This window comes from Kogia breviceps, chromosome 6 (assembly GCF_026419965.1).
Source record: "Kogia breviceps isolate mKogBre1 chromosome 6, mKogBre1 haplotype 1, whole genome shotgun sequence".
Taxonomy (NCBI): Eukaryota; Metazoa; Chordata; class Mammalia; order Artiodactyla; family Physeteridae; genus Kogia; species Kogia breviceps.
This window is the reverse complement of record NC_081315.1, coordinates 111,173,994-111,201,863: the sequence shown is the minus strand read 5'-3', so window position 1 is coordinate 111,201,863 and position 27,870 is coordinate 111,173,994. Positions and strand designations below refer to the sequence as shown.

Here is a 27,870-nt window from a genome sequence, read left to right as displayed (position 1 = left end):
GTTTTATGCCAAGAATGATTTATTATTTAAGAATACTCTAAAAATTTGATTCTTCACCTAGTCAGATAAAGAAAAAGGAGAAAAACCACATATTATCTCAACAGATGGAGAAAAAGCATTTACTTAAATTCAACCCTCACTGATAATAAAACCCCCCAGCAAATCAAGATAGAAGGAAAATAACAGGATAAAGTGTATCTACAATAACAATACAGCTAACATAATAATTAACTGTAAAATAGTGAATGCTCTCTGCCTGAGGGAGAGCTGGTTTTGGTACGTGTGCCAATCAGGACAGGCTGTGTTATGCTACAGTAACAAGCAGCCCCAAATCTCAGTGCCTTCAAAAAGCAGAAGTGTCTGTCTCACTGATGCCATATCCCAGGTCAGGCGGGCTGGTAGTCGGTGTGGCCTCTGTTCCACGTTGCACTCACTCTGGGAGCCAGGCTGAAGTAAGTTCCACCATCCAGAACACTGTGGTTGCCCAGAGCGAGAGACATACGAAGTGACACCTAGGTCGTAAATACTTTTTCCAAGATGTGACACACATTGCCTCTGCTCACATTGACCAAAGCGAGTCACATGTTCCCACAGAACTGCAATGGGACAAGGAAGGACAATTCTTTGCATGGAAATAAACAGGGACGGGACATGGGTGAACCCCACATTGAGAGAATGGGGCCTATTTATATTACTGACTTCACAGAGGGAAAGAGGAACCAGAGGCCAGACTCCTCAAGGAATAAGGACTCTCCAAGAAGGTCAGAAAAAACAAGGGCTGAAAGGAGTTAGACTGCAGGATCAGTAACAATATCGGTCTTCACTTTTTCCTTGGTTAGCTCTGGCTAATAAGCCTGATTTTCTCTTCTTGGTAGTTCTGGTGCACAATTCTCCCCTGGCATCCTAAACTGTTTGTCCCCATTGTTGTCTGCAGGAGAATATCCCTTTAGGGTGTCAGGACTCTCACTGCTCTTTGTAGAACAGTTTTTCCATCTCTGTCTGTAACAGCTCAGAGCCCAGATTTTAGATAACTGAGTATTGCTAAGAATATTTTGTTCCTACCAATTCTCTCAGGAGAATGCCTAAGCTCAGTGCTAGCTTATGCTGATTGATCCTTCTAAAATACCGATTTTTCTTCTCTCAAGGCATTTAAACCCTTCCCTCAAGACTCATCATAAATCCTGTCGCCATCCTAACACCCTATCCACTCCAGCTCATATCGTGAGAGCCATCTCCCCTCTTCACCCTTTTGCTGTCCCATAAAAGAGGTATTTTTGTCTTACCCAGAAAGCACTAGGGGAAAGATCTGCCTTCTCTCTCCATGGGAAGATAAGTCATAGCTCAAATCATGACATACAAGAGTCCGATATCGGGCTTCCCTGGTGACGCAGAGAGTCCGCCTGCCGATGCAGGGGACACGGGTTCGTGCCCCGGTCCGGGAGGATCCCACGTGCCGCGGAGCGGCTGGGCCGGTGAGCCACGGCCGCTGAGCCTGTGCTCCGCAATGGGAGAGGCCACGGCAGTGAGAGGCCCGCGTACAGCCAAAAAAAAAAAAAAAGGGTCCGATATCCATTGATCATTACAGGTTACCATTTTTTGGAAATTTCTTGGGTTTCTCTGTGACTGGGAACCACGGTCCCAGAGCCCACCTTACAGACTCAATTCTCTGCCCAAGCCAGTCTCAAGCTTGAAATTAAGGGACAAGAATAGAAAGGCCATTCTGGACTCAAATCCAAGTCGGTTCTCCAAACCAACTTTATTAATAATACACCTGAAATTTCTTCGTTTGTTTCTCAACAGCTTCTGAACTCAGAAAAATATAAGAAATTGGCCCCCAATAAATTATGACTTTCATCTCTCATTCAACAAAGAGCTACCATAGGCCTTCACTAGCCCCATTCTAGGCCTTGCAGACACCAAGGTGAAAAGGAAAGAATTGCTGCTCTTCAGGAAGTCACAGTCTAGTGCAGAAGTGGATATGCAACAAAATAAACAAGGAATGTTCCATGTTTCAAGGAACACAAAAATAATAGTCACTGGAGTAGATGCTTCTGTTTGTTTTTACCTGCCTGACCCAGGGTCAACTTCTCTTCTTCTGTTCATACTCCAATATTCCTTGAGAATATTCTTCACATATCTTCTTAGTCCCAATGCCTCAGGGGAACCAACGCCACCCCCTGAATCCAAGGGTAGGCATGAGATCCAGCCCAGCCAGTTAGAGCCTCAGTCTCCCTGGTCACAGTCATTGGTGCAAGAATGGCCCAAGACCTCATGAGAACCCATCGGAACTAACCCTGGGATGTTCTCTGCAACGATGCTGAAAAAGATACTCCCTTTTCCACACTTGGAGTTGTGAGGCTGTGAGCCTGAGGGTGGTAAGGGCCTCATGAGGAGACAGCCTGCTTGAAGCCACATAGAGGAAAGAATCCAAGGAGGAAGATTTCTCATGATAGCATTCAGGAACTTGGTTCCAGCCACAGCTGATGAGACTTACACTTACATTCATTCATTTACTGATGTGTCCATCAAAAATTGATTGAGCATCTATTATGTTCCAGGTGTTTTAGGGCTTGCGGACACAGCAGTGAATCAATCACACCACATCCCTACTTTAAGGAGCTTGTAACTCCTTCGGATGAGACCAATGCACAGAAAATGATGCCCATGTTAACAGGATCACTCTGGCTGCTGCATGGAGGTGCCACCGAAGAGGGGAAGGGTAAAAGTAAGCAGACCAGTTAAGGAAGTTATTGTAATAACCTAAGCAAGAGAGGTGACACTGGCTTGGACCAGAATGGAAATGATGAGAAGTGGCCAGAGCCAATTAATTCCCTTCAAAGGAACTCGGGTTGCTTTTCTGTCACTTGCAGCTGAAGGAGGCTGGCATGCTCTATTCCATCTACTTTCAGGTGCCATCCACATTAAATGCACTATTATTTTATGTGCCACCAAGAAGGAAGAAATGCTGCCAATTAATCTACGATGTGATTCTTTCACATCCCTTAAAAGAGTTCCTTGAGACCTTTCATATAGCATGTTAGTACGTACAACTGTGACTATGTACAAACACTAAAATTACATCACAAGTACCACCATGACCAGCAGTGATCATAAAGCACATCCCAATTTCAGAAATGTTAAAACATGGGAAAGTGTGTGTGTTATAGTCAATGAAATCCATTAGTGTGTATACTTATGTCTGACTTTATAGAGATGATTAATACATGGTTTATCCTTATGAAGTCCATATGTATTTTCTAGGAGGGTTGAAAGGCATAAATGCATCCTACAATTCATTGCTACTTAACCATCTCAGACTGATTTATGGTAATTCTCTTAATCCCCCATGTACAAGACAAATCAAAATGAACTTTCAAATGAGGTGTAGATCTTAAAATCTAAGCTTTACATTCTAGACTCCTGCATTAGACACATACATGCCTGATACACATATGGACACCAAGCCCATAAGCCCACATCCCTTACATGGCCTCTCTCCAGACTCTACTTCTGTACGTACTCTATATATAAAGAACAAAGTGCATTCAAAGCAATTCCAAACTTTCTCAGAATATGTTTGGTTTCCACCTTTTGCACAAGCCACAACTGGTACAAGGATGAAAAGCAATGTATAACACAAGTGAGCGTGCCCCAAGTTCTAAAAAAGTTGAGACAAAGTTGGAAGTGAATCCTGCCCCATTAAGAGATTTCAGCCACTTTGTGAATCACAATGACAGGGACACCCCAGGTTCAAAAGACTGTCTCCAAGTGAAGCATGATTGCAACTTTAGGGAGTGATTTTTTAAATTGCCTTTGTTATCTGACTGTGCCCAGAGTTTAACAACTTTTGCTGTATATTTATGTTAACCAAGAAGATGCTTTCATGTTCTACACTGCATATGAAGTTACCTGGCCCAACAATAATACAGAAGTTACATTTCTTTTTGAATGTCCCTTTAACTCCTAACAATCTAAAATGAGAATACCCAGGGCTGTTTACAAGGTTGTGAAACTGATAGCCTCAAATGTGGGTACAGGCCATAAATTGATACAACATTGATATTTTAAAAAAAAAAACTTTTGGAAACATAATTTAAGAACATGTTTCTGGAGTCCTAGGAGTTATTCAATCCTTTCCATCCAATAATCTCACTCACTGCACCTCATTTTAAGGAATTCACTTAAAAGAAGAAAAATGCCTTACGTATAAAATTTTCAGGCAACTTACTTATAAAGATGAAACACTGAAAACAGCCTGCATGTCTAACAACAAGAAAACATTTAAGTTACAATAGTTCCATCAGATGGAATATTATAGCCGATTAAAATATTAATTTTGAAGATATTATAGTAACAAAAACTACTTAAAACATGATGCTAAGAGAAAAGGCAGAAATCATTTTGTGTGGCAAGTGTACCCTTATGTAAAAATGTCTAGACATAGATTAGGATAGTAAAGGAAAAAAAACTTAAAAACAATTATGACACAAATTTGGAAAGGGAGATGATTTTGCTTTCATTCCCAGAACTTGCATTATGATATGACAGCTCAACAAAATGTTGTTTGAAGATGGTAGCTGATTATTGTAAATGATCAAGTGCTGTCAGGATGCACTGTTACTATTCTCCTATAGTCATTTGCATAAAGAGACCTCTATCAGAGCCTGATCTGTGTGCTAGTCTCATTCTGTGTTGGTCCTACGTATCTATGAGGGATGAATTTTCCTATAGGTCTCAGGGGTGGCACAGGAAACAGTGTTAGGTACCAGACTCTGGAGTTAAACAGCCATGGGGGTTTAACTCATGAGTCCCAGCTCATCCATACACAGGCCATGGGACCCTGGGCAGTTTTCCAGAGGTCCTCTGCAAACTCTCTAAGAAAATGCAGATTCTGAGACCTCCCTGGCTGAGTTGTGATAATGATTCCCAATTAGGTATGAAAAGGAGTCCACACAATGCATCACTAAGTTACAGTTTTTAATATTATCCGGATGCAAGTTAAATGTTTGCCATCAGAATGTAGACAGTTATGGCACAATTACACAATGGCAAATTTTCAGCTACAGTTTAGCTTTAAATTACTTACAAGTCAGATTCGTTCTGGTTGCGTAGGTATCTGCATCTTCAACCACTCAGCAACTCTGGTTTGGGAGAGCATGTTTGGTCGCAGGACCATGTCACTGCCCTGCTTAAAATCCTTCAGTGACTACAGATGTCCATAAGGTCAATTCCAAATAAATGGCCACTGGGCCCTTTAAGGCCAGCCCAGCACTCAGGGTTCATCTCCTGTAGCTTCCAGCCTCACACACCACATTGCAGGAGTACTAAAGTCCCCACAATCTCCCCAGAGAGCCATGTTTATTCTTTACCATCTGTCTTTGCACATTCTGTTCCCTCCCTCTGAAACACCCTTCCCCTATCTACCAACCTCTCCTTCCTGGGAACTTCTACCATTTCTGCAAGATTCAGTCTAAGAGGAAGTCTTCTCTGACCCCTCCGCTCTGCCCCAGGGTTAGGGCACCTCCTGTAGGATACCACAGTCCCCTAAGCTCTCTTACATTGTCCTGGCTGTTTATCTGCTCTGCGAGCTCCCTGAGGGTTATTAGATCTTTGCCTTCATCTTCTCCATATTCCTGCTGCCCAGAACAGGGGTGGGTGCAGAAAAGATGATCAGTACATGCCTATGAAATAAGCGAATCAATTGGCAGCAAATAACAGTGTGTTACTTGCACAGGTATTGAAACATATGCTGGCAAAATCAAACAAGTTAATATTTCACTGAGCTGGAAGCCAGCAAAATGAGGAGAGTCCTAACCTTGTATTTCAACCAGGCAGTTGACCTTGAGCCCGACCACTTTTGGAATGAGGAACAACAGCAGGAAAATCAAAAGGCTGGCTATGCCAGATATAACTATTTTGCCAACAGATATTTAAAGCATATTTTCTGGGATAAAGGATAGAGACAGTTGTCGATATAAGGGAAGCAAATTTCCTCTGCAAATAAAAGAGAAAGACACTAAAAAATTACCTAAAGTGTGACCTTTGACCCAGGCTAGTAACACGAACCTCTAAAATTGGGAGTGATGCATAACTCTGTGCTTTCTTCTGGGAAAGGAGTCCATGGCTTTCATCAAAGGATCCTGTTATGGGCCGAAATGTGTCGCCTCCAAACTTCAGATGCTGAAGCTCTAGCCTCCAACATGACTAGGTTTGGAGAGAGCATTTTTAAGGAGATAATTAGCATTCAGTGAGGTCATAAGGGTGAGGCCCTAACCCTGTGGGACAGGCGTTCTTATAACAAGAGGAAGAGCCACCAGAGATCTCTCTCTATCTCCTTGAGCACACAGATCATGTGAGGACCCAGGGAGAAGGAGGCTGTCTGCAAGCCTGGGAGAGAGCCCTCACCAGAAACCAACCCTGAAGGCACCTTGATCTTGGACTTCCAGCCTCCATAACAGTGAGAAAATAAATTTCTGTTGTTTAAGCCACCACCACCACCAAATTCTTTTGTTTAAGCATCTGGGGTATCTTGTGAATGCTTTTTTTTTTTTTTTTTTTTTGTGGCCATGTCACGCAGCTTATGGGAGTTTAGTTCCCTGACCAGGGATCGAATCCAGGCCCTCAGCAGTGAGGGTGCAGAGTCCAGACCACCAGGGAGTTCCACATCTGGGGTATCTTGTTATAGCAGCCTGAGCAGACTAATACAGGTCCATTCTCCAAAATAGACAGGAAAACTTTGACTGATTGAGAACAGAAAGTTTTTGGCCCAAGTCATCCTCTCCATCTGTCAATGAGTGTATCTTCTCATAGGGTCTGAGCACCCCTGAATGTATACCTCACAGGACAGAACTTCTCCCAAAGGGACAGGCCTGCCCCACATCCACCCCAAGCAGGATGTGTCCCTAGCAGAGCACATATTTAAATACTGATTTAAGTGTCAAGATCACTTTGACTTTCATAGAGCAATTCAGGGTCATTATGAAACTTGACTGGGGAAGAGTTCAGCTACATGGTGTCCAAATGCTTCCCGGGATACACAAGAGCCTCCCCCACCCACCTGGCTACCTCTTGTCTGTCCACTCCTGGCTCCCTATCTACCTGTGCTCCAGACTAAACAACCAGGAAGAGCTTAGCCTTCCTTGAGTCTCCAAGCCCCTGCACTGGTCCCACTCACTGCCCTTATCACCATGGATGGTCCTCAGTGCCACTAGACTAGGAACTCCTTTAAGAAAGGACCAAATGGGCCTGACTCAATTACGTTGACTGTATTCAGGTATTCTTTTCCGAGGGACTGCCAGGGTACGCGTTTGACTACCACCCATAGCCTTGGTAGATTTAGAGATCATGACTGATGCCCACAAGCCTATTCCTAGGCACAAGAAGCACTGCCTCCAGGGCAGACTGTCTAGCCTCAAAGCCAGCTCTGACTAGGACACATCTCTTTCTTCAACTGTAAAATGGAACAACAAAAGTACCACCTCATACGGTTGCCATGAGGCCTGAGTGAGCACATGTAAAGCCCTAGAACGCTGGCTGGCACATGGACTATGCTCAGTAGACCTGGCTCTCATCTGGGGGCACAGTGGAGACTGGAGAAACCAGTGCAATAGGAAACCGAGCTTCTAGAGGCAAAGTTAACACATAAACAACACTGTGCAGAGCTCTGTAACTGATTATATTTACAAGGCACTTCTCACATGAATTACCAGTGGTTAAGCTTCAAACGACCCCCTAAGGTAGTAAGCAGTTATCGTTTAAGTCTCTTCTCCTAGGTGAACAAAGGTTTCAGAGAGGTTAAGGAAGTTGTCCACAGACACACAGCGCTGGAAAAGGGGTTCTGCTATTCCAAATACGAAGCTCTACCGATCTGAGCCACAAGAACCCAGTTCTGGAGTTTAGATGAGGCTGGACCGCCTACACCACTCCTCCACCTGGGAGGCTGCCAACAGCGGGACGCCTTCCGCCCAGACACAGAGTTTAATCAAGAAAAGTTTTCCTAAGCTGTCCTGGGCGAATGAGTAGGGCAGCATGGAACCTGCCCGTGCACAAGACCAAATGCGTAGTACACACACACACACACACACACACACAACGCCTCCTTCAGCCTCGGGCTCTAAAGGAGACCTCGGCTTCCCCGGAGCCCAAGCAACATCCAAACTCGCCTCCGAAGTCAACTCATCCCTCCTGCTCCCCCAAGTGAAGCCTTCGGGTTCACTCTCCTCTCGGAATCCCCCGCCCGGGCTCGCGCTCGGCACGTTCCCGGCCCCTAAGGGGCACCGACGCGAGGAGTTGTTTCCTCGGTAGAAGCGCCTAGCCCGGCACGGGTCAGGCACACAGCCGACGCTCAGCCAAGGGTGCTGGAAGGAGGGATGCCCGGACGATGCCCGAGCGGGCGGCGCGGGGCAGGCGCCCCTCGCCCTCTTACCTTCCTCATTCTCGTCAAACACCGGGGGCTTGTGGGAGTGGTTCCCGCCCATATTCCGCCGCGGCCGCTGCCGCAGCTGCCGTTACTACATGCCCGGCCGCCGGGGTGCGGGTGCGGAATGTGCTGCGAGCGCCCAGCCCAGGCTGCAGCCGCGCGCCGAGCCGGAGGGGGCCGAGCGCCGCGCAGCGGCGGGAACCGCGCCCCCTCCTCCCGGGCGTCCCCCTGGCGGCGCTCTCACGCCTCGCCCGCCGCTCCCTGGCCACACTGGCTCTTCTGCCGCGCCCCTCGCCCGCGCCCGCCCTGGAACGCTGGAGCTCGCGGCGCGGAAGCCGCACTCCACGCGGGAGACCGGAGGCGGCGCGGGAAGAGGAGGAGGAGCACGAGGGGAAGGAGGGAATGGGCGGGGGCTGCGCAGAGGGGGCGAGCGGGCGAGCGCAGCCCCGGGGGCGGCCTGGAGATGAAGGCGCGGCGGGCACAGCGGGCGAACGCAGCCCTAGGGGCTGCCTGGAGGAGAGGGCGCGGGCCGCCGCCTCCCCGCTGCACCCACCGGAGCTGAGCGCAGCGTCGGCCCGGAGGAATCAGGGCGCTCCCTCCAGGCAGTAAGCGAGTCGTGAGCATCTACTGTGTGCCGGGCCTCAGTCAAGGGCTTTATAAACACAATCCCATGTCACCTCTCAACAACCCAACAGTTAGAAAAAGCGTTGTTGCCCATTTTAGAGTCAGGTAGAGGTTCAGGCGTAAAGGAGCTCTTCGGTCAGTAATTAGTCGGTCCTGGCTACGAAGGGAGACCCCCGGACGCCCAGTTGGCCTTATTTGTCCACTCGGACTGAGACCCGAGCAGTGGTGTGTCTGCCAGTTCTGCAAACACATGCTCTTCCTTCTTAATGTTTTTCTAAATGTTTAATGAGTGAAAGTAGAGTTACCCTTTTGGACTCAGTCTAACCCCTGCATTCTCCAGTGGAAACTGAGTCCCCAAAGGGGCGTGGTTTGCCCCAAATCATTCTCCCTAGGAGTGGCTCTGCGTGGGCCTGGGGAGTCCCCTGAAATTGAACTAAGGGCGGTTCGCATCTGGGTCGGTGGGGTCCTGGCGGCGGGAGCTGGGGAGCCCAGACTAGGCACGGGGATGCTAATGAGAGGGATTCGATGGGTGTGCCCCAAAGCTCTCGTGGGGCGAGCGCGGACTGAGAAGGCGCTCCCTGAGAGACGCGCAGATTACCCGCGCTGTGCAGCCCTGCTCTCCCAGGCGCCTGGTAGCCAGGAATCTTTGGCCACATCCTGCCATCTGCTGGACGCCTTAAGTTACCGTCTGCGCTTTGGTGGAAAGCAGTGGTTCTTTTTATCTCCCTATCGTCTCCCCCAACCCCAAGCTGTCTCTGTCTCTTTGTCTGTCTCTTTCTGTGGGGGAGGAGGGAACGGAGGGAACAGTTTTCTTGCTGTCTAACACAGCAAGAAAACTCCGAGAGAAAAAAGGGAAGAGGTCGAGCAGACGGAGCCAGCCCTATCCAGCTGAAGTTTCAGGATTGGCCTAAACTGCTGGGCCTCAGGGGTCAGACAAGCATCATTTACAGAACTGGTGCTACCACTTACAGGCTGTATGTGTCCCCCTGCTTCCAGTTCTCATCTGTGAAATGGGGAGGTTGATATTAACTCCCCAGCGTTGCTATGTGAATTATATCAGATAATATTTATAAAAGCAAGTAACAGGGCCTGGCATGTAACAAATGATCAATAACTATTTCTTGCTTTTCATTCTGTCCACAAGCATTGACTGAGTGGCCAGTCTACACCAGGCAATGTACTTAACCAAGATAAAGGAGGTACAGCCCCTAGACCAAGAGGCAGGAGGAGGGATGGTGACAGGCATGAGTGCTGGGCCCTGTTCTTCCCAGATTTTATTCCACTTTGCCACTCTCTAGCAAGCTAACTTGGGTAAATTACTTAACCTCTACTGGCCTCAGTTTGTTCATCTGCAAAATGGGGATAATAATATTATTTTTTTTCCCCCTCCTTGGGTTGTTATGCAGAATAAATGAATTCATGTTGATGTCTGGAACATAATAAGCACAACACAGGTGTTACTTATTATCCTCAGTAATTAGCTATGGTGTAAATTGTACTGTTGGCTCACAATTTTTCCTTCTCTCCCTTTCCTTGATACTGCTCATTGGAAAGAGGGGGCATTTCCTACTTTCCCACCACTGAGGTGGAGCATGCCATAGGACTTACTTTGGCCAGTGGTCTATGGGAGGAAGTGACAGTGTGCCAGTTCTGAGTGACAGCCTTAAGATGTTGCATGTTTCAGCTCTCTTGTCCTTTTGCCATCCACCACAAGAAGATCTGGCCCTGGGTAGCCTGAAAGAAAGGAAGTAGGGAATAGTGGCTGTTTCTAGAGTTGTGAAATTCAGATCATTTTTATTTTCTTTTTAAAATTTTGTATTATTTTAATAATCAGTAAAAACAATGAGCAAGATTTTCATTTTGAAAAAAATCTGTGGACACAAACTCACACCTGATTTTGTAAGGCATGTTTCATGGTTCATCACTACGTTACTGTGTGACATGAGGGGGTGCTAGGAAGATGCCCATTTTGTAGATGGAGAAAAAGAGTCTCAGAGGGTCAAATGGCTTGTCCTTAATGCCACAGTTATTGTATTATAGTTTCCTATGGCTTCTGTAACAAGTTATCACAGACTTGGTTTAAAGCAGCAGAAATATATTTTCTCACTGTTCTGGAGGGAAGAAGTCCAAAATGAAGGTGTCTGCAGGGTGGGTTCCCTCTAGAAGCTCTGAGGGAGGGTCAGTTACAGGCCTCTTCCAGCTTCTGGTGGTTCCAGGCATTGCCTGACTTAGGGCTGCAGAATGCCATCTCTGCTGATATCTTCACATGGCCTTCTGTCTCCGTGTCACCTCCTCCTCTGTCTCTTATAAATTGGATTTAGGACCCACCTAGATAATCCAGGATGCTTTCATCTCAAGATCCCAAAACACCAGCAAAGACTCTTTTTCCAAATGAGAGCATATTCACAGTTCCCGGCGGGGGTTAGAACTTGGATGTATCTCATTGGCGGCCACTGTGCAACCACCACAGTTACTCAGCAGCAAGGCTGTCTCCCTACAGGCATGCGTGGGCCCACACCACATGGCATTGCTTCCACATTCTACCCTCTCTCCTATTATCCGTGAGCCTCAAGGGCAGCCAGGTCTGTATACAGGGATCTTTGTGCCCCCGTGGTCTTGTTCAGTACCTGATACAGAAATGGCGCTCACAAATATTAACTGACAGAATGATGAATGAGGATGGCTTCAGGTGTGTAGAAACGCAGGTTTTGCCGGGAAACATGAAAGGAACCCCAACCCCGTCGCCACCAATCAGGTGTCTGGACTTTTAAGCGGGATGGTCAGGGAAGTCTCACTGGGCAGACACCAGAGGGAAAAATCCAGAAGGCAGGGAGGGAGCTGGCCACATGGATACCTGGGGTGAAAGCATTACAGGCAGAGGGGGCAGCCAGTGCAACAAGGATGACTAGGAGGTTTGGGCTTGAACAACCGGAAGGAAAAAGTTGACATTGACCAAGTTGGGGAAACCTGTGGGCAGGATAGGATCTGTGCATTTGTGGGGCAGGGAGGTTAGTGACAGGAGGAGATGGGAGGGGAAGTGGGGAGATCTGGAGTCCTGTTTGGGACATGTCTCCTGTGGCTGCTTACCGGCCTCTAGACAGGTATGTCTGGGGATTAGCAGAGAAAGTGAGACTGGAAATGTAAATTTGGGAATCCTGAGCTTATAAATGACATTTCAGGCCCTGAGATTGGAGGAGATCATCTTGGAGACGCCAAGGAAGGAGGAGATGCCAGATGTCAAACCCCAGGGCCTCTAATAAAAACAGGCTGGGGATATGTAGAGGCAGTTACCAGCATATAAGAGGAAACCCAAAATCTGGGATGCTCTGGGAGGTACGTGGGGGAAGGACTTGAGGCGCAGAGATGATCTACAGCAGCAAATGGAGTACCTGCATCAGAGGGCAGGTGTGAGGATTAAACTTGTTCATGTAGAGAAAGTGTGCAGCGCAGCCCCTGGTATAATGGGAACAATCAAGCTATGTTTATTAGTGGCCAACCCAAGAAGTGAACCTTGATAAAAATCTGGTTAGAAATAATGTCCAAACTGCTTCTGGCAAATGGCTTCCTCACTATCATTTAGTGCTTTAGTTAACGTGCCCTGAGCTCGTATTTTGTGTCAGACGCTGGGCTAGGAGCACTAAGGAGACCAGTAAGTAAAAATGCATCCCACCGCCTCATATGAGAAGATGCTGCCCAAGGTATCCTGGGGGCAGAGCAGAGGCTTTATGATTGTTCTCTGTGGCTTGTCATCTATAAAGTCATCATTTGTTCCAAGGATTATGTGACACATATAGCTCTAGATTTACGAGAGATGTAAGTGACTCCATATGCATAATTAAGACTCATACATGGAATATATGCTTAAAAGCTAAGTACAAGTTTATGTTTTCATTCCTCATAGAGCACTCAGTTCTTACAGCTCCATAAAATACTCTTTACAGAAAAAGATTTTTCAGGTGCTGTTGGGAAAGACTGAGACAGAGGAGACTCCAATGGACATTTGTAGTCAGAAGCCCACTGCCCAAAGAAGACAGATGAGAACTCCATTCTCCTACTAGTGTCTGGGTGAGGGCTTCTTTTGTCAAGGAGATGGAGTCACACATTTAATCTGACCACCACCACCACCCCCCCGCAACCAAGACTCATTTTCCACCAGGCTGGTCTCCAGGTATGGAAAGGGGGGAATGAATGACAAGGTGGTACCCTCCATCTCCCACTCTGCTCTCCCTAGCAGACAGCTGAGACTGGAAGCTTCCAGAAACCCTCGTCATGACTCTTCATGGCTGCAGGAATCGGTCACGTCCTCCTGGCACAATCTGGCTGAATTATTTTGACGTAAGTACCTTCCTCCTCTATCTCCTACACGATGTGGTGTGTCACCCAGTCCCCTGAATGAGAATGGCTGAACTTGGTATCGACTGTGTTCAAGGCGAAGCCAGCTACAGGTCTTGCCCTCTTGCCTGGCTCACATAATGATAAGGCTTTGTGTGGTCTTCTGACTAGCTGCAAAATAAATAAATAAAATAAAAGCCATCTGCTTCTCTGCCCTGAGTGTATCTGCCTTTCCCAGGAGGTTGACTGTGGAAAGACCATGGAAGTTGCGGTCTGAGGCTTCTCCTATGAATGTGACACGAAATTGAGTATAGATTCTGTGTTACATCTCAAATCCCAAATAGAGGCACAGAAAATAAGAACTGGGATGCTTTTTTCTGACTTCAATTTAAATGAGTCGATTCTTGGGGCTGCTGGACCTATCAGAGAGAACATGATTAAGCATTCACCAGACTTGCATTTAGAACTATAAACTCCAGCGGCTGTAACCTTTAATTTTATGTAACACAACCGTACAGGAGAGGCTCATGTAATTCTCCGGGCAGGCTGTCTTCTGTGCCAAGCCATTTTTTTGAGTCTGCTAGATCAGATTTTGTTATCATTTCTGTTAAGCCTATTTTATTTAAAACTTGATTCTGGTTCACTTAGAGTAAATACCGTCTGCTAGCACTTTCTTTCAATATGTTCTGTTTGCCAGTGTTGTATATCATAAAGAACAAATGAGAAAGGCTGTTCTGTGGCACACCAGGAAAAGTAATGGTTTGCAGAGCCAGTTCATTGTTGAAAATCACCTCACTCAGATAGCAAATGATCCCTAATGATTTAAAAAATGATAATTTCAAGAGTTACCCTTTATTGTTGGGTCTTTGTGGGTAAGTGCGTGGGTGTGCATGCTTACCCAAAAGAAGGATCCATCAGTTGCTACTATTATGGCCTTTCTTCCTTTCCTGGCATGATAAAACTTCCCTCGTTTGGAACTTGGTAGCCAAGCAATTCTGAGCTCCTCATTCTTATATTAAAACAATTTGCATAGTAGCTCCACGCTGATCTCAAATTAAGTGTTTGCGGGGAATTCTAGCTGTAACGTGAACCCAGCTGGGTCAGGAAGAAGGCTCCGTAGCTGCCAAGTACAGCATCCATGGAGTGTGTTACGTTGTATTCCCACCTGGGTTGACAGGGATTCTTAGGGTCATATGGGAGGGAATACTCCAGACTGCACCTGAGGTTGTGTGTGTGTACTTATGTGTGTGTGTGCCTGCCCATGCATGCATGTTTGAGTATTTTTATGGGGAGAGAGTGAAAGCCTTTCATAGTTCCCTGAAAAGTTCCACGAGTCTACCTCTTTCCCTAGAAAAAGGGACTAAGAACCATTGATCTGTAGAACCGTTGTGAACTAAAAATGCTGCCTGCCATATCAGTGAACAAAGGCTGTAGCAGCTATCAGCCACTACAGCCGCTTCAGCCACCCTGGATGGTGCTGGTGAGCCCTGAGGGAACTCAGGATGGAAAACATAATACCCACCATGGGAATCCTCAAATTGCAGCCACCCACTCCCCCCTGCACCCCCCTTCTCCCAATGGTGCACCCTGAGGAAACTCAGGATGAGAAAACACAGGATACTGGCCCCAGATAGCTGAGGTGCAGATCAAAGGAATGATTTCAATGAGCCCAGACTCTTGCATCTTCCCATAATGCATAGAAAAGCACTAAATTCCTTAACTTGAGATGTCTGGCTTCTTTTTTTTTTTACCATCTTTATCGGAGTATAATTGCTTTACAATGGTGTGTTAGTTTCTGCTTTATAACAAAGTGAATCAGTTATACATATACATATGTTCTCATATCTCTTCCCTCTGGCGTCTCCCTCCCCCCCATCCTCCCTATCCCACCCCTCTAGGTGGTCACAAAGCACCGAGCTGATCTCCCTGTGCTATGCGGCTGCTTCCCACTAGCTATCTATTCTATGTTTGGTAGTGTATATATGTCCATGCCACTCTCTCACTTTGTCACAGCCTACCCTTCCCCCTCCCCACATCCTCAAGTTGTCTGGCTTTCTTTAATGAACAGTCATCTTTCTTTAATGAACAAAGACCGACTACCTGGTCTTTGTTGCAAAAACCCCTGTATATCCTGGCTTCCCTCTTGCCTCTTTGGAGCAGTGCTTCAGAGCTATCTGAGATGCTGTGTCCCAGGCTTAAGTGCTCAGTTTTTTCCACTGAATAGAACATAACTCTCAACTTTTAGGTTGTGTATTTTTTTTCAGTCTACACAGTCTATCAGAGAGAATAAATCCTTCTCTTAGACAGCAGAAGCCAAGTGGAGTAGGAGTAATGATAACAATTTACTAAAAGGCACCATGTATTGAGATGGAAAGTGTATGACCTAGGAGGTGGGAGACAGGTCTTAAAAGTTCTGCTGTCACTGCCTTATTTTGCAACCTCAGACAAGTTACTTCCCCTCTCTGGGCCTAGATTCCTTATCTGTAAACCAGAAGAATGAAGGAGTTGGGCTGTATGGCAGACTATGACTTGATCTTTGGTATTGATTTGTCCCTTCTTTCTTTTTAAAAACAGAACATGCACACACCCAGTTTTAGCTGAGCACATGGCTACCTGGCTAGAGACTACATTTCCCAGCTTCCTTTATAGAGAGGAGTGACCATGTGACTAAGTTCCAGCCAATAGGATGTGAGAAATGATGTATATTGACTGTACCTTCCTCCGTAGGCTGTAATAGGGACATGATATTGTGAGCCAGCTTCCACCCTGCAGGAGAGGACCACACCCTAGGGAGGAACAGGAAAATCAGATAGAAGGAGCCCAGGTCCCTGGATAACCTCACAGGGCAGAATGCCCTGCTGGCCTTGGACTGCCTGCCCACCTCTAGACTGTTAAGAGAGGAAAACATACTATCATAGTTAACAATCATAGTTATCATCGTTTCTTTGGTTCAGCAGTTAAGCCCATTATTTAACTACTATAAATTGGATGAATGCCAAGATCTTCATCTTCCCTTACATCCAGAACAAATAAACACATAACAGATGGCCAGCAAAGTGAAAGAATGAATGAATAAATGAATGGATTTAATGGGCATGTCAGGAATATTATAGGGATGAACCAGACTGGCTATGGATGATACCATGTCTAAGTATTCTTCCAATACTAAAATTCTGTCCTGTTGTTTCTCTGAGGGTCACCTGGGAACACCAAGTGACTGGTATTGTCACTTAAGGCACTTAGCCAAGTGTCTTCCAAACAAAGGATGGGAAGGCGAGGTTCTAAGAGGGATCAAAGAGATGTAACACACACACCCTTCATCCTCTCTCCTGCCCCCTTTCAGTTATTCACTCATTCACTCAACAAACATGTGCTTGTTACATGCCAGGCACCAGTGGGTACAGAAACAAACACATCCGCATGCTAACCCTCACAAGACAATGAAGACAGGGGAGCAATGGTAAATAAAAGCAGTGTGGTGGAAGCTGAAACAGGCTGAAACATGGTGACATCTTAATCTTTGAGTCTTCAGAGTCTCCCAGAGCTGGTCTTCATTAAAGAACTATCTTTATCTCCACCAGCTTCAACACGATCAGGAGTTCCTGATTTGCTTTGGGGAAGTTCATCCGTCAGAGCCAGTTCTCAGAATCCTCAAGGCATCCTCACTCTAGGGCTGTTGGACTACTCATTCATTATTCAGTCATTCTTCTCAAACAAGTTTCCTTTCAATTTCTTCATTTGTAAAATGAAGATAATTTTTCCTATCTTATAGCATTACTGTGAACTTCAAATCAAAGTACCCAACAAAGTGCCCACTGCCTACCAAGGGCTCAATACATGTGAATAGATGCTGATTTGGTAGCATGAGAAATATTGCTCTAGCCCAGTACTTCTCAAACAGGGTGATCCCCACCCAGGGGAAATTTGGCAATGTCTGGAGACATTTTTGATTGTCATAACCGGCACTGGGGGAAAGCAGTGCTGCTGGCATCTAGTGGATAGAAACCAGGAATGCTGCTAAACATTCTATAATGCATAGGACAGCTCCCAAGAATAAAGAAATATCCCTCCCAAACGTCAATAGTGCCAGTGGTGGGAGACTGTGCTCTAGTCCATCAAAATACCAACTTCCACATGATACATTCAAACTCTTGCTAGAGATTTATAGTATGCAATTTAAAATGCTACCCTTGCCTTGGTGTTTAATAAATAATTATAAAACAGTATTTCTATGACTGTCAACTGGAATTTTGGAAGCTTTGCCTCAAAATAGCAGCACAAGTTTTAGTTCCTTCTATCCATGTATGAATTGTTGCTGGCAGAACCTGATCCGACTTGCTCAGGTCCACTTGATTACTCATCAGGAAACAGAGCCATCTTCTAGTCTGGTCTGCAATTGTGGAGTTTATTTTCTGACTTCAGAGACACCTGGATGCAATCCTCATAATCAGAACCATAAGGGGCCTGCTGTATAGAGAAGGAGTGGGATGTTGATGATGGTGATTACCAGTGTAAGCTGTGATGATCTTAGCATATTTTTCCAACCAATATTCATTGAGGACCTACTACATTCCAGGCACTAACTGCTAAGTGCTGGGCATTCGGTGGGAAATAAAACAAACGCAGCCCCCATGCTAATTGCACCTAGCTACTTTCAGATGGCTTTAGCATATATTATTATATTTACACAAATCTTTGAAATAAGCAGGAATGGTAGTTGTTAGAGGTGAGAAAGTTACACACAAGTGCATAATTAGGATTCTTAGCTGCAAATAGCAAAATGAGCCCTAGGTCATATACACATAAAAGGAAAATTTTAAAGGATATTCATTAGCTTACACAATCCCTGGGATGGCCAGAGAATTGAACAGGGCATGATGCAGCCAGTAACCAAGACCATAACTCCCCATTGGACAGGCTGCAGGCATAATCCCACTGCTTCTAGGCACTAGCACTGGAGATGCTGAACAGAAGTTGCAACACGGCGGACAATTTCTCTCTTCGGAGCCAAATCTCCTTTAGTTGCATCTGATTAGTGCTATCTAGGTCACGTCCTTTGTCCTAGCTGCAAGGGAAGCTAGGAAAATCAAATTCTGATTCTCCATTGCAGAGGTAAGCAGGATTCACAAAGTGGAAATTTCCTTCCCTAAAATAAAAAGTCCATTCAGAAGATAATGGGCAGTCACCACGATGACATATGTCCAATTGCTGGGCAACCACAATGCAGAGCCCCAAATCCTATGATGAGCAAGGCATGGACCATTAGTGGATTAAGTAGGTAGATTATTGCAGTAATGGCCTCCAATCTGTTTTTGCCTTTCTGCATTCCCACCCCCACCAACCTGGGATTCTATATCTAGTGAACTTATCCTTCAAAATGAAGGAGAAATAAGACTTTCTCAAACAAAAAATGAGGAAATTCAGACCTGCCCTACAAAATATGTTGAAAGAAGATTTCAGGGAGAAGGAAAATGTTATAGGTCAGAAACTTGGATCTACATAAGGGAAGGGAGGGGATTAGAGAAGGAACAATTGAAGATAAATAAAATCTTTTACTTTTCTTATTCTTAATTGATCTGGAAAAGAACCATTTGTTTAAAGTAATAAGAGTAACAAAATATTGGGTAATAATAGCATATAGATAATGAAATTAGTGACAAGACTATCACAGGTATGGGAGGGAGGGACTAGGAATAGAAGAAACCAGGGCTCAGAGGCTCTATGAGCCCAAGTGCATGTAGCCAGTAAGTGGGGGGAATGGAGAGTCAAACTCTGACCTCCTTGATCCATATTCCATGCCTTTTTCTCTCCATGAGAACCTTGGGAATACATGGGAGTGAGCTCCAGGTCTTCCCTTCTGGGCCCCATTTCCCAATTAAAATTGGGGAAACCTCAAGCTTTTCCTTTGTTGTTAGTGACATTTCTCTGGGTCCCATGTGCATGTGACAACACCTGAGCCTCCATCTCTGCAAATGACAGCTCATTTATTGCAAAGCCTCAGAAATATCCGAGGCCATCTGGTAGACCCAGGGCTCTGGCCTCTCTGGCTGATCACCTCGACTCACCAATAATCCCAGCCACCATTTACTAAGTGTATAATATGTGCCAGGGCCTCAGCTAAGCATCTGACACATATTTTAGCATTTAATCCTCTTGACCTTATTTTCATCTCTGTTTAACCAAACAGGACAGTGTATCCAGAGAGGTTAGGCAACTCACCTTGATAGGTAGAACTTTGTCCTCCAAAAAGGTAATGTTCAAGTCTTAACACCTGCAATCTGTAAATATGACCTTATTTGGAAATAAGGTCTTTGCAGTTGTAATGAAGTTAAACTGAGGTCATACTGGATTAGAATGGGCCTTATCCAATGACTGTTCTTATAATAAGAGGGAAATGCAGAGAAAAAGACACACAGGGAGAATGCTACGTGACGACAGAGGCAGAGATTGGAGTGATGCATCTACAAATCAGGAACACCAAGAATTACCAAGAACTGCCTGAAGCTGAGGGATGCATGGAACAGGTTCTCCCTCAGAAACCTCCAAAATGGACCAATCCTGCTGACACCTTGATTTAGACTTACTTCTGGCCTCCAGAACTGTGAGAAAATAAGACTCTGTTGTTTTAAGCCACCTAGTTTGTGATACTTTTATGGCAACCACAGGAAATGAATATATTGTCCAAGGTCACGGCTAACTAGTAGGATGGGCAGACTAAACTTAAATGCATATTGTAATAGGGAAGAACAAATCTGACTCCATATTGGATCAGTTTCTTTTGCTTTAACCTTTGTGTTCTATTCCTTTTGCTACAAGTTAAGAAAGTTGCCTACAGCCTGAAATATACAGGACAGCCCATTCTCAAGGCTCTGACCTTTAAAGGTACAACACTTTTCCATTCACATAGAGATAAAAAGCAGCAGAACTGAGAAAAACATTTGTCTTGTTGGAGGTTTATAGGAACATCATGACCTGACCTAGTGGACAACTGCAAGAACAAAGGATTCTGACACCCAGAGAAATGCAACAACCAAACACATCCCCTGCCCCCGCTACCCCCATATAAAAGAAGCCTGAATTCTAACTTGGGGAAGATGGTTCTTTGGGACACTAGTCCACCATCATCTCAGTCTGCTGGCTTTCTGAAAAAAGTCTGTATTCGTTGCCGCAATCTCTTGATTTATTGGCCTGTCATTCGGTGAGCAGTACAAGCTTGGACTCAGTAACAATATCTGCTTTACTTAAAAGCCCATGCCTTTAACATAGCCTTGTCCCACCTGCCTTGCATGCTGAAGAGTTAGTCTGGGGTGTTGAAGCAGGAAGATTTGAGAAATCAACCCACCCTAGTGTTCCCCAAACTGGAATTCCTGGAGCACAGTTCTGGAGGGTGGTAATAGGTAAGTCATGACATAAATTTGGTGTTTAAGAAACCATAAGTCTTAGGCTGGGTCCCGCAGAAGCAACCCCCAAAAAAGGATGTGAATGCAGCAGTTTATTGGAGAGGTGACCCCAGAAAACAGTCACAGGGGAATAAGGAAGTGAACTGGGGAAGAGAAGTGGCCAGGTTGATACACTCAAGTATCACCTCCTTGGTGAAACCTTCTCTGATGGACCAAGGCAGAGTTAATCCTTATCTCAAGTGCAGTGCTTCCCCCGAGATGTGTTCATTCCCCTATTATAGAATTTATCATTCTGTCTAGAATGTGTAGCTTTATGTAGTGCCTCCCCATTAGCCTAAATTCTTGAAGAGCATTTTCTTTTTAAATTCTCAAGACAATAGAGAAGATAGTAGGGTTAATGATGGACAGACTATTATACCAAGGAGATCTTGAATGCCATGCACCTGGTTTCTAACTAAACTCTGCAAAGCCATGTGATATAGGTGAAGGAATAGGCTTTATTGGAGAAAGCAAATCTTACAAGGCCAAGGTCGGCGGGGTGGCATCCTCCCACCCTCCCCTGAAGAGGTGTGCTGGGCCAGGGTACTCTGCTGGGCGTCCAGACTAGGTCTACCATCCAGTAGAGGGACCCCACCACTATTACTCTCCTTTTGTGCAGGACAATCAGAATGGAAACTTTGCAAATGCAGGAATAATTTGACCATTTTGGCACCAATTTGGATTTTGATGCCAGCTCTTACAGATGTCTGGGAAAGCCAGCTGCCTGGCATCTGGGCACCTTGGAGTCGTCCATCAAAGTAGAAGTCCCTCTGGTGGAGAAAAGGGAACCCTCCTATGCTGTTGGTGGGAATGTAAATTGGTGCAGCCACTATGGAGAACAGTATGGAGGTTCCTTAAAAAACTAAAAATAGAGTTGCCATGTGCTCCAGCAATCCCACTCCTGGGCATATATCCAGAGAAAACTCTAATTTGAAAAGATACGTGCACCCACATGTTCATAGCTGCACTATTTACAATAGTCAAAACATGGAAGTAACCTAAATGTCCATCAACAGATGAATGCATAAAGAAGATGTGGTACATGTATAGAGTGGAATATTACTCAGCCATAAAAAAGAACGAAATAATGCCATTTGCAGCAACATGGATGGACCTAAAGATTATCATAATAAGCGAAGTAAGGCAGAGAAATAAGTAAGTGAGTCTGAAGTAAGTTGGACAAATATCATATGATATCACTTATATGTGGAATCTAAAAAATAGTACAAATGAACTTATTTACAAAACAGAAACAGACTCACAGACTTAGAAAACAAACTCAGGGTTACAAAATGGGAAAGTGTGGGAGAGGGATAGATTAGGAGTTTGGGATTAGCAGATACAAACTACTGTATATAAAATAGGTAAACAACAAGGTCCTACTGTATAGCACAGGGACTATATTCAATATCCTGTAATAAACTATAATGGAAAAGAGTATGAAAAAGAATTTTATATATATATATTTAACTGAATCACTTTGCTGTACACCAGAAACTAACACAACATTGTAAACTAACTACACTTCAATAAATAAAAATTTACAGAAAGATATGAGATACGTTGTGAGGATAGAATACACAGTAAAAAAAAAAAAAGGCCCCCTGGTCATAGGAAGGGGAGAGAAAGTACAGCCTCCATCCAGGATAGGGGACCCCCTACCCCCTGCTATCTCCTTGTCTAAGCAGCCTAACTAAGCCCTCAGGGTCAGTTTTGTGTACCACTCTTCGTATTACACTGGCAAATGCAGTGAGTGAGTGAGTGAATGAATGAAGGGGAGGCAAAGCAGGTCTGAGTCTATTTTAGAATCAGCTGTCCTCCACTATGCCAGGCTATGTGTGGGCTCCTAAGTGGCCCGACATCTTGGCATGAGGTGGGCCATCAAGGTACCTTTGTTTAGTTTTGCAGTCACTCACTGCTTATTCTTCAAGATCTTACAACATGCTGCTCAAGGCAGGGAAGAAAACAGAAAAAAATCTCCCTTTGCAGAGTTTACATTCTAAGAAGGAAAATAGGCAAAAAAGCATGCTTTTTTTAAAAAAAGAAAAAAGTATTTCAGGAAGTGATCAATACTCCAAAGAATTGAAATTGCCTTTAAACTCAAACTGAAATAAACTGATCTAGGATACAGAAATTACCCTCAATCAGAATCTAATACAAAAGAGTGTATCCCTCTTAGATCAAGGCATGAGGGGCTCCTGCACTGGGTCCCCCACTTTTAGAAGGTCTGGCAAATCATAAGCACACCTGCAGTTTGTTAGAACTTCTGGGGCTTCCTTCTCAGGGGAGCTGACACAGAATGTCCCATAACCCTAAAGATGGGTCAGAAACCCAGGAACACTTCTCTGCATCTCCGGCATTATCTCCTAAAAACAAAATGTGACTGCATGCCAGTGCTTCCAAGATTTGTAAGTTGATTCACTGCTGATGTTAGAGACAGACACTGCTTCCAAGAGTAAGGAGGATTTGAGCAGCCAGAGGGTTTGGGTACCAGAAAAGACAAAGGAGTTAACACGTGGCATCCCTGCTCTAGAGTGCATGAACCATCAGATTCCTGTATAACAGAGTATGGATTCCCTGCAGGGCTGAGTATCCATTTCTAGCTTCCTTTTGGCTCCAATAGGTAGATCCAGAGGCACTCATGAACCACCAGGTATTGGCAAGAATTGCATGGTGTGGCCGAGGAACATTCTGCATTACAAAATATTCATTTTGTGCTTATTTCGATGTGTGTAAGTCTAGATAGAACTTGTCTGAAGCGTGATACAGATTCTTTATATTAGCAACTAGGTGGACGTTGAACACTGGAATCAAAATCGTTTCATTTTGTAAAAGTAGTCAATGAGATTTCATCATATTTTCAAAGTAATAAATCATTTTTGATTGGTTTAAAGCATTTTTATTTTAAATTTTCTTCTATTATAATGTATAATTATTAATTATATCAATAATTTATATTCTAATTTATATTCTTTTAGTTTAATAGATAATTTTGAATATGACAGAAGAAAAATGTTTTTTTTGTTTTTGTGGTACGCGGGCCTCTCACTGCTGTGGCCTCTCCCGTTGCGGAGCACAGGCTCCGGACGCGCAGGCTCAGCGGCCACGGCTCACGGGCCCAGCCGCTTCGCGGCATGTGGGATCTTCCCGGACCGGGGCACGAACCCGTGTCCCCTGCATCTGCAGGCAGACTCTCAACAACTGCGCCACCAGGGAAGCCCAAGATAAATGTTTTTGAAAACATGCACGAAGAATAACTTTAAAAAAAATTTTTACAATTAATTTGTGTTTCTGATGCAAATACATTCTGTCAGCTAAAAAAATGTACAACGTGAGAGTTGTGACTTATGTTTTATTTGGGGCAAAATGAGGGCTATAGCTCAGGAGACAGTATTTCAGATAGCTCTGAGAAACTGCTCCAGAGAGGTAGCGGGGAGGTCAGTATATGCGATTTTGGTGAAGGGGGAGTCCATGCAGTCAAGCACACATTTTTGCAGAAGGTTGCTGCTAGTCACAAGGAGCAGACATCACCGTGAAAATTTTTAGTGCTTTTCTAGATACAAGGAGATGCGAGAATTGGGCTCATAAAATCTTCTCCTGAAAATATCTAACTGTCTGAAGACTTGTTCTGCCAGTTCTTCCTGGAGCACAGAGGGCCTCATTCCTGATCTCCACCCTGAACTCCTCTCGGGGTGTTGAAGCTCAGCGGCTGCAGCGGCTCATGATTTGATCCTTGTAGAGGTAGATGGCAGGTGCCAATTTGTAGGTGACAGTTCTAAGTTTGTTGACTTGGAATGTAAATGTTCTCAGAGATCTTTTAGCCCTCTGAGTATGAGTCCAAGTTTTTGCTGAGAATGCCCAGCCCCTCCTCCCTACATGGGGCCCCTGACAAGACTCTAGGGTCCAGCTGAGCCATCTCCTCATCTGGAAATGCCCCCTGCTTACTGCTCAACCCTGGCAAAGTGAAGAGTTCCTCCTCTACCTTCCTGCAGCCCTTAGGACATCCCATGGTCAGGCACTAAGTACGTCGGAAGGGGTCGCCTGAAATATTGGGGAAGGAGGCGTTGTTGGATGAATTGTCCCCCTTTACATAACTCCCTCTTCTTGTCTGCATGATATGCCAACCCCTTCAGTCCCCACAAGGACTAAAAACATAAGTCACCATTTACCCATTTATTAAGCAATTACTATGTGCCCATTAGTATAATAAGTCTGTGACAAACATTCATTTAATTAAGTCTCCTATAAAGATTATTTTTTCATTTTTGTTTTTTTGTTTTTTCGTTTTGTTTTTTTCTTTGCGTTATGCGGGCCTCTCACTGTTGTGGGTTCTCCCGCTGTGGAGCACAGGCTCTGGACGCACAGGATCAGCAGCCATGGCTCACGGGCCCAGCCACTCCACGGCATGTGGGATCTTCCTGGACCGGGGCACAAACCCGTGTCCCCTGCATCGGCAGGCGGACTCTCAACCACTGCGCCACCAGGGAAGCCCTATTTTTTCATTTTTAATACCTGAACAGTAAGGCTCAGAGACAGATTCATCTATTCATTTCTTTGATGAAAACGTATCAAGACCTCCTATGAAATGGTCACTGCTGGGTGCGACAAGTAAAATAAAGAAGGAAGGAAGTGTAGTGCATACAGTTTAATGACAATATGAAGGCGTGTGGTTCTGAAATGCCATCGCTGGTGACAGACTGAGCCAAGCACATCCAGCAGAGGCTGTCGGGCTGCAAACTCCAAGCGTTCGGCCATGCGCTAAAATCCACCCCACCCCCAGTAGAGTCTGCAAATGGGAGCAGAGTTTTCCAGACATCTGTGGAACTCTGGAATGAAATTTACATCTAACCACGAAAATGCATTTTTACCATCATTCAAAGGAAGTCACTGATGGCCAGTGGGGGGGAAGCAGACATCAGCCATCAATGGAAAAGTCCATTAAGACTCTTGCTACTGACTCTTGCGGGACTTTTGTGGCAAGGCTGCCACGAAAATGCACCTAGAACCCATGTCTGAATATGGAGCCTGAGAAAACCCAAGATGCCCCTCAAGCTACCTGACAAATTTACTCAAGTGCTGAGACCAGCTTAAGAATCAGCTGAATGCGTGGAAGGATGTGAGGATGGTTTTATTTTGCTTATTTTTGAAGAGTAGTTCAAGCAGGAAAATGGGAAGATTTTTCTGGAAAACACCTGACATGTACGCAACAGATAAAGTTGTTTTTTAGGCACGCCGATCAATTTGCAAAACATCAGGCAAAACCGTCACGACGTGAATAAAGATGATGAGAAAGCTGTCACAGGATGCCCTGTAGGAGTGTGGCACTTACAACAGCTATTGATAAAATTTGCTTAATCTGCCATTCATTCATCAAATACAGGGGAGGAGGAGAGCATGTAGAACATTTCTGGAGTTAATCACCATGCTGGTTGCTCATAATCCAGCTGTGAGCAACATAGAAGGTGTACAAGAAAGAAGAACAGTAAACAAGCAATGATCTGTGACTGATGTCTGGACAGGTAAGCATGAGACTCTAGGAGAGAGAACAGAGCAGGCAGCTCATCTTGCCTGGGGTGAGAAAATGCCTTGTCAGGGAAAGGACAGTCCAGACCTCAGTAGTCTGAGCCTGATTGCAGTAGGGCTGGGAGAAGGAATAGTGTTCCAGGCAGGGGAACAGCACGGTCAGAAGCCCAGGCATCAGAGGGAAAATGACACATTTGAGGCACTTTTTAAAAAAAATTGAAGTATAGTTGATTTACAATATTGTGTTGGTTTCAGGTGTACAGCAAAGTGATTCAGATAGATAGATAGATAGATAGATAGATATAGATATACACACACACCTATACATACATACATATGTATATGTTCTTTTTCAGATTCTTTTCCCTTATATGTTATTACAAAATATTGAGTAGAGTTCCCTGTGCTATACAGTAGGTCCTTGTTGTTATCTCTTTTATATATAGTAGTTTTGTATCTGTTAATCCCAAACTCCTAATTTATCCGTCTCCCCTCCTTCCCTCTTTGGTAACTATACGCTTATTTTCTACGTCTGTGGGTCTATTTCTGTTTAGTATGTAAGTTCATTTGTAAGGGGCACATGTTTTATAAACATGTGATGCCCGTGTATAAGAGGTTATTATTACAGTGTATTCGTTGAGAAAGGCTAGATTAATTTCCATACATCTTCTGGTTCATTTTTCAAAAGACTAATTCTGTAGTTGTAAGAAGCCCAATTGCTGCTCAAGTCTCTGCTGAACAGATGAATAAGCAAATAGCAAGAATCCAAAGCTCCCTATAGTGAAATAGAATTAGGAAGAACTACATAACAGCGTGAAATCAGCATGACCTGTCTGGAAACATATGCGATATTCCTCCACCTGCCTTTTTGCCTTTTCTCCTTTGTTTTGAAAGGTTTCAAGGATATAATTTTATACTATGTTTAGGGCCCTACATCTGCTGTGCATCAGTGAATGCAGCTCAATTTAAAAAACACCCTGAAAGTCTGTGATAAGTAAACACAGCCCATGTGAGTGTATTTGGCATATCTGGATACCCCCAGCCAATGAAGATAGTTTGGAGACATCCCATCCCACGCGGAGCCTCAGCTCTGGGACCCAGATCATCCAGGTTTTATTACCAGCCTATCAAGTACCAGCAGCATATTTTTGGCAAGACACATGGCCCCTTTGAACCTAAGAGCTTCAAGTGTAAAATGAGGATTTATACCCATCTCTCGGGGTGGTTGTTTGCTCAGAAAGTATTGAGACCTACAGCCGTCAGTGCTCAGGACCTGTTTGTGCCCTCTTTGCCTTCCTGATTCTGTGCCATAAGCGAGCCTCACTCAGAAACTATGGCCTCTTCATGAAGGAAAAAAGGAACTATTCAAAGAAAAAAGAAAAAAAACATAGGTCACGCTTCATCTGGTTCCCTGTGCCAGGAACATGGATGTGCAGCCAGTTTCTGAAATGGTTTCTGAAGAGGTGAGATGCTTTCCACCCAAGGTTTAAGTCCTTCTCACCAACTTCCTGCCCTGGTGTGTGTTGGCTACGA

General features: G+C 44.8%; 1 protein-coding gene across 3 annotated transcripts in view; it reads right to left on the bottom strand.

The window, feature by feature from the left end:
- Positions 1 to 8,565, bottom strand: part of STK32B (serine/threonine kinase 32B) — a 338,968-nt gene extending 330,403 nt beyond the window's left edge. Inside the window, exon 1 of one of the 3 annotated variants that reach the window (XM_059066571.2) lies at positions 8,426 to 8,565. In XM_059066571.2, coding sequence (XP_058922554.1) covers positions 8,426 to 8,477 — 52 coding nt within the window. In that variant the 5' untranslated portion in view covers positions 8,478 to 8,565. The remainder of the gene's footprint in view (positions 1 to 8,425) is intronic. The other 2 variants (XM_067036963.1, XM_067036964.1) reach the window with 2 other exon arrangements.
- Between the last annotated feature and the right edge of the window lie 19,305 nt (positions 8,566 to 27,870).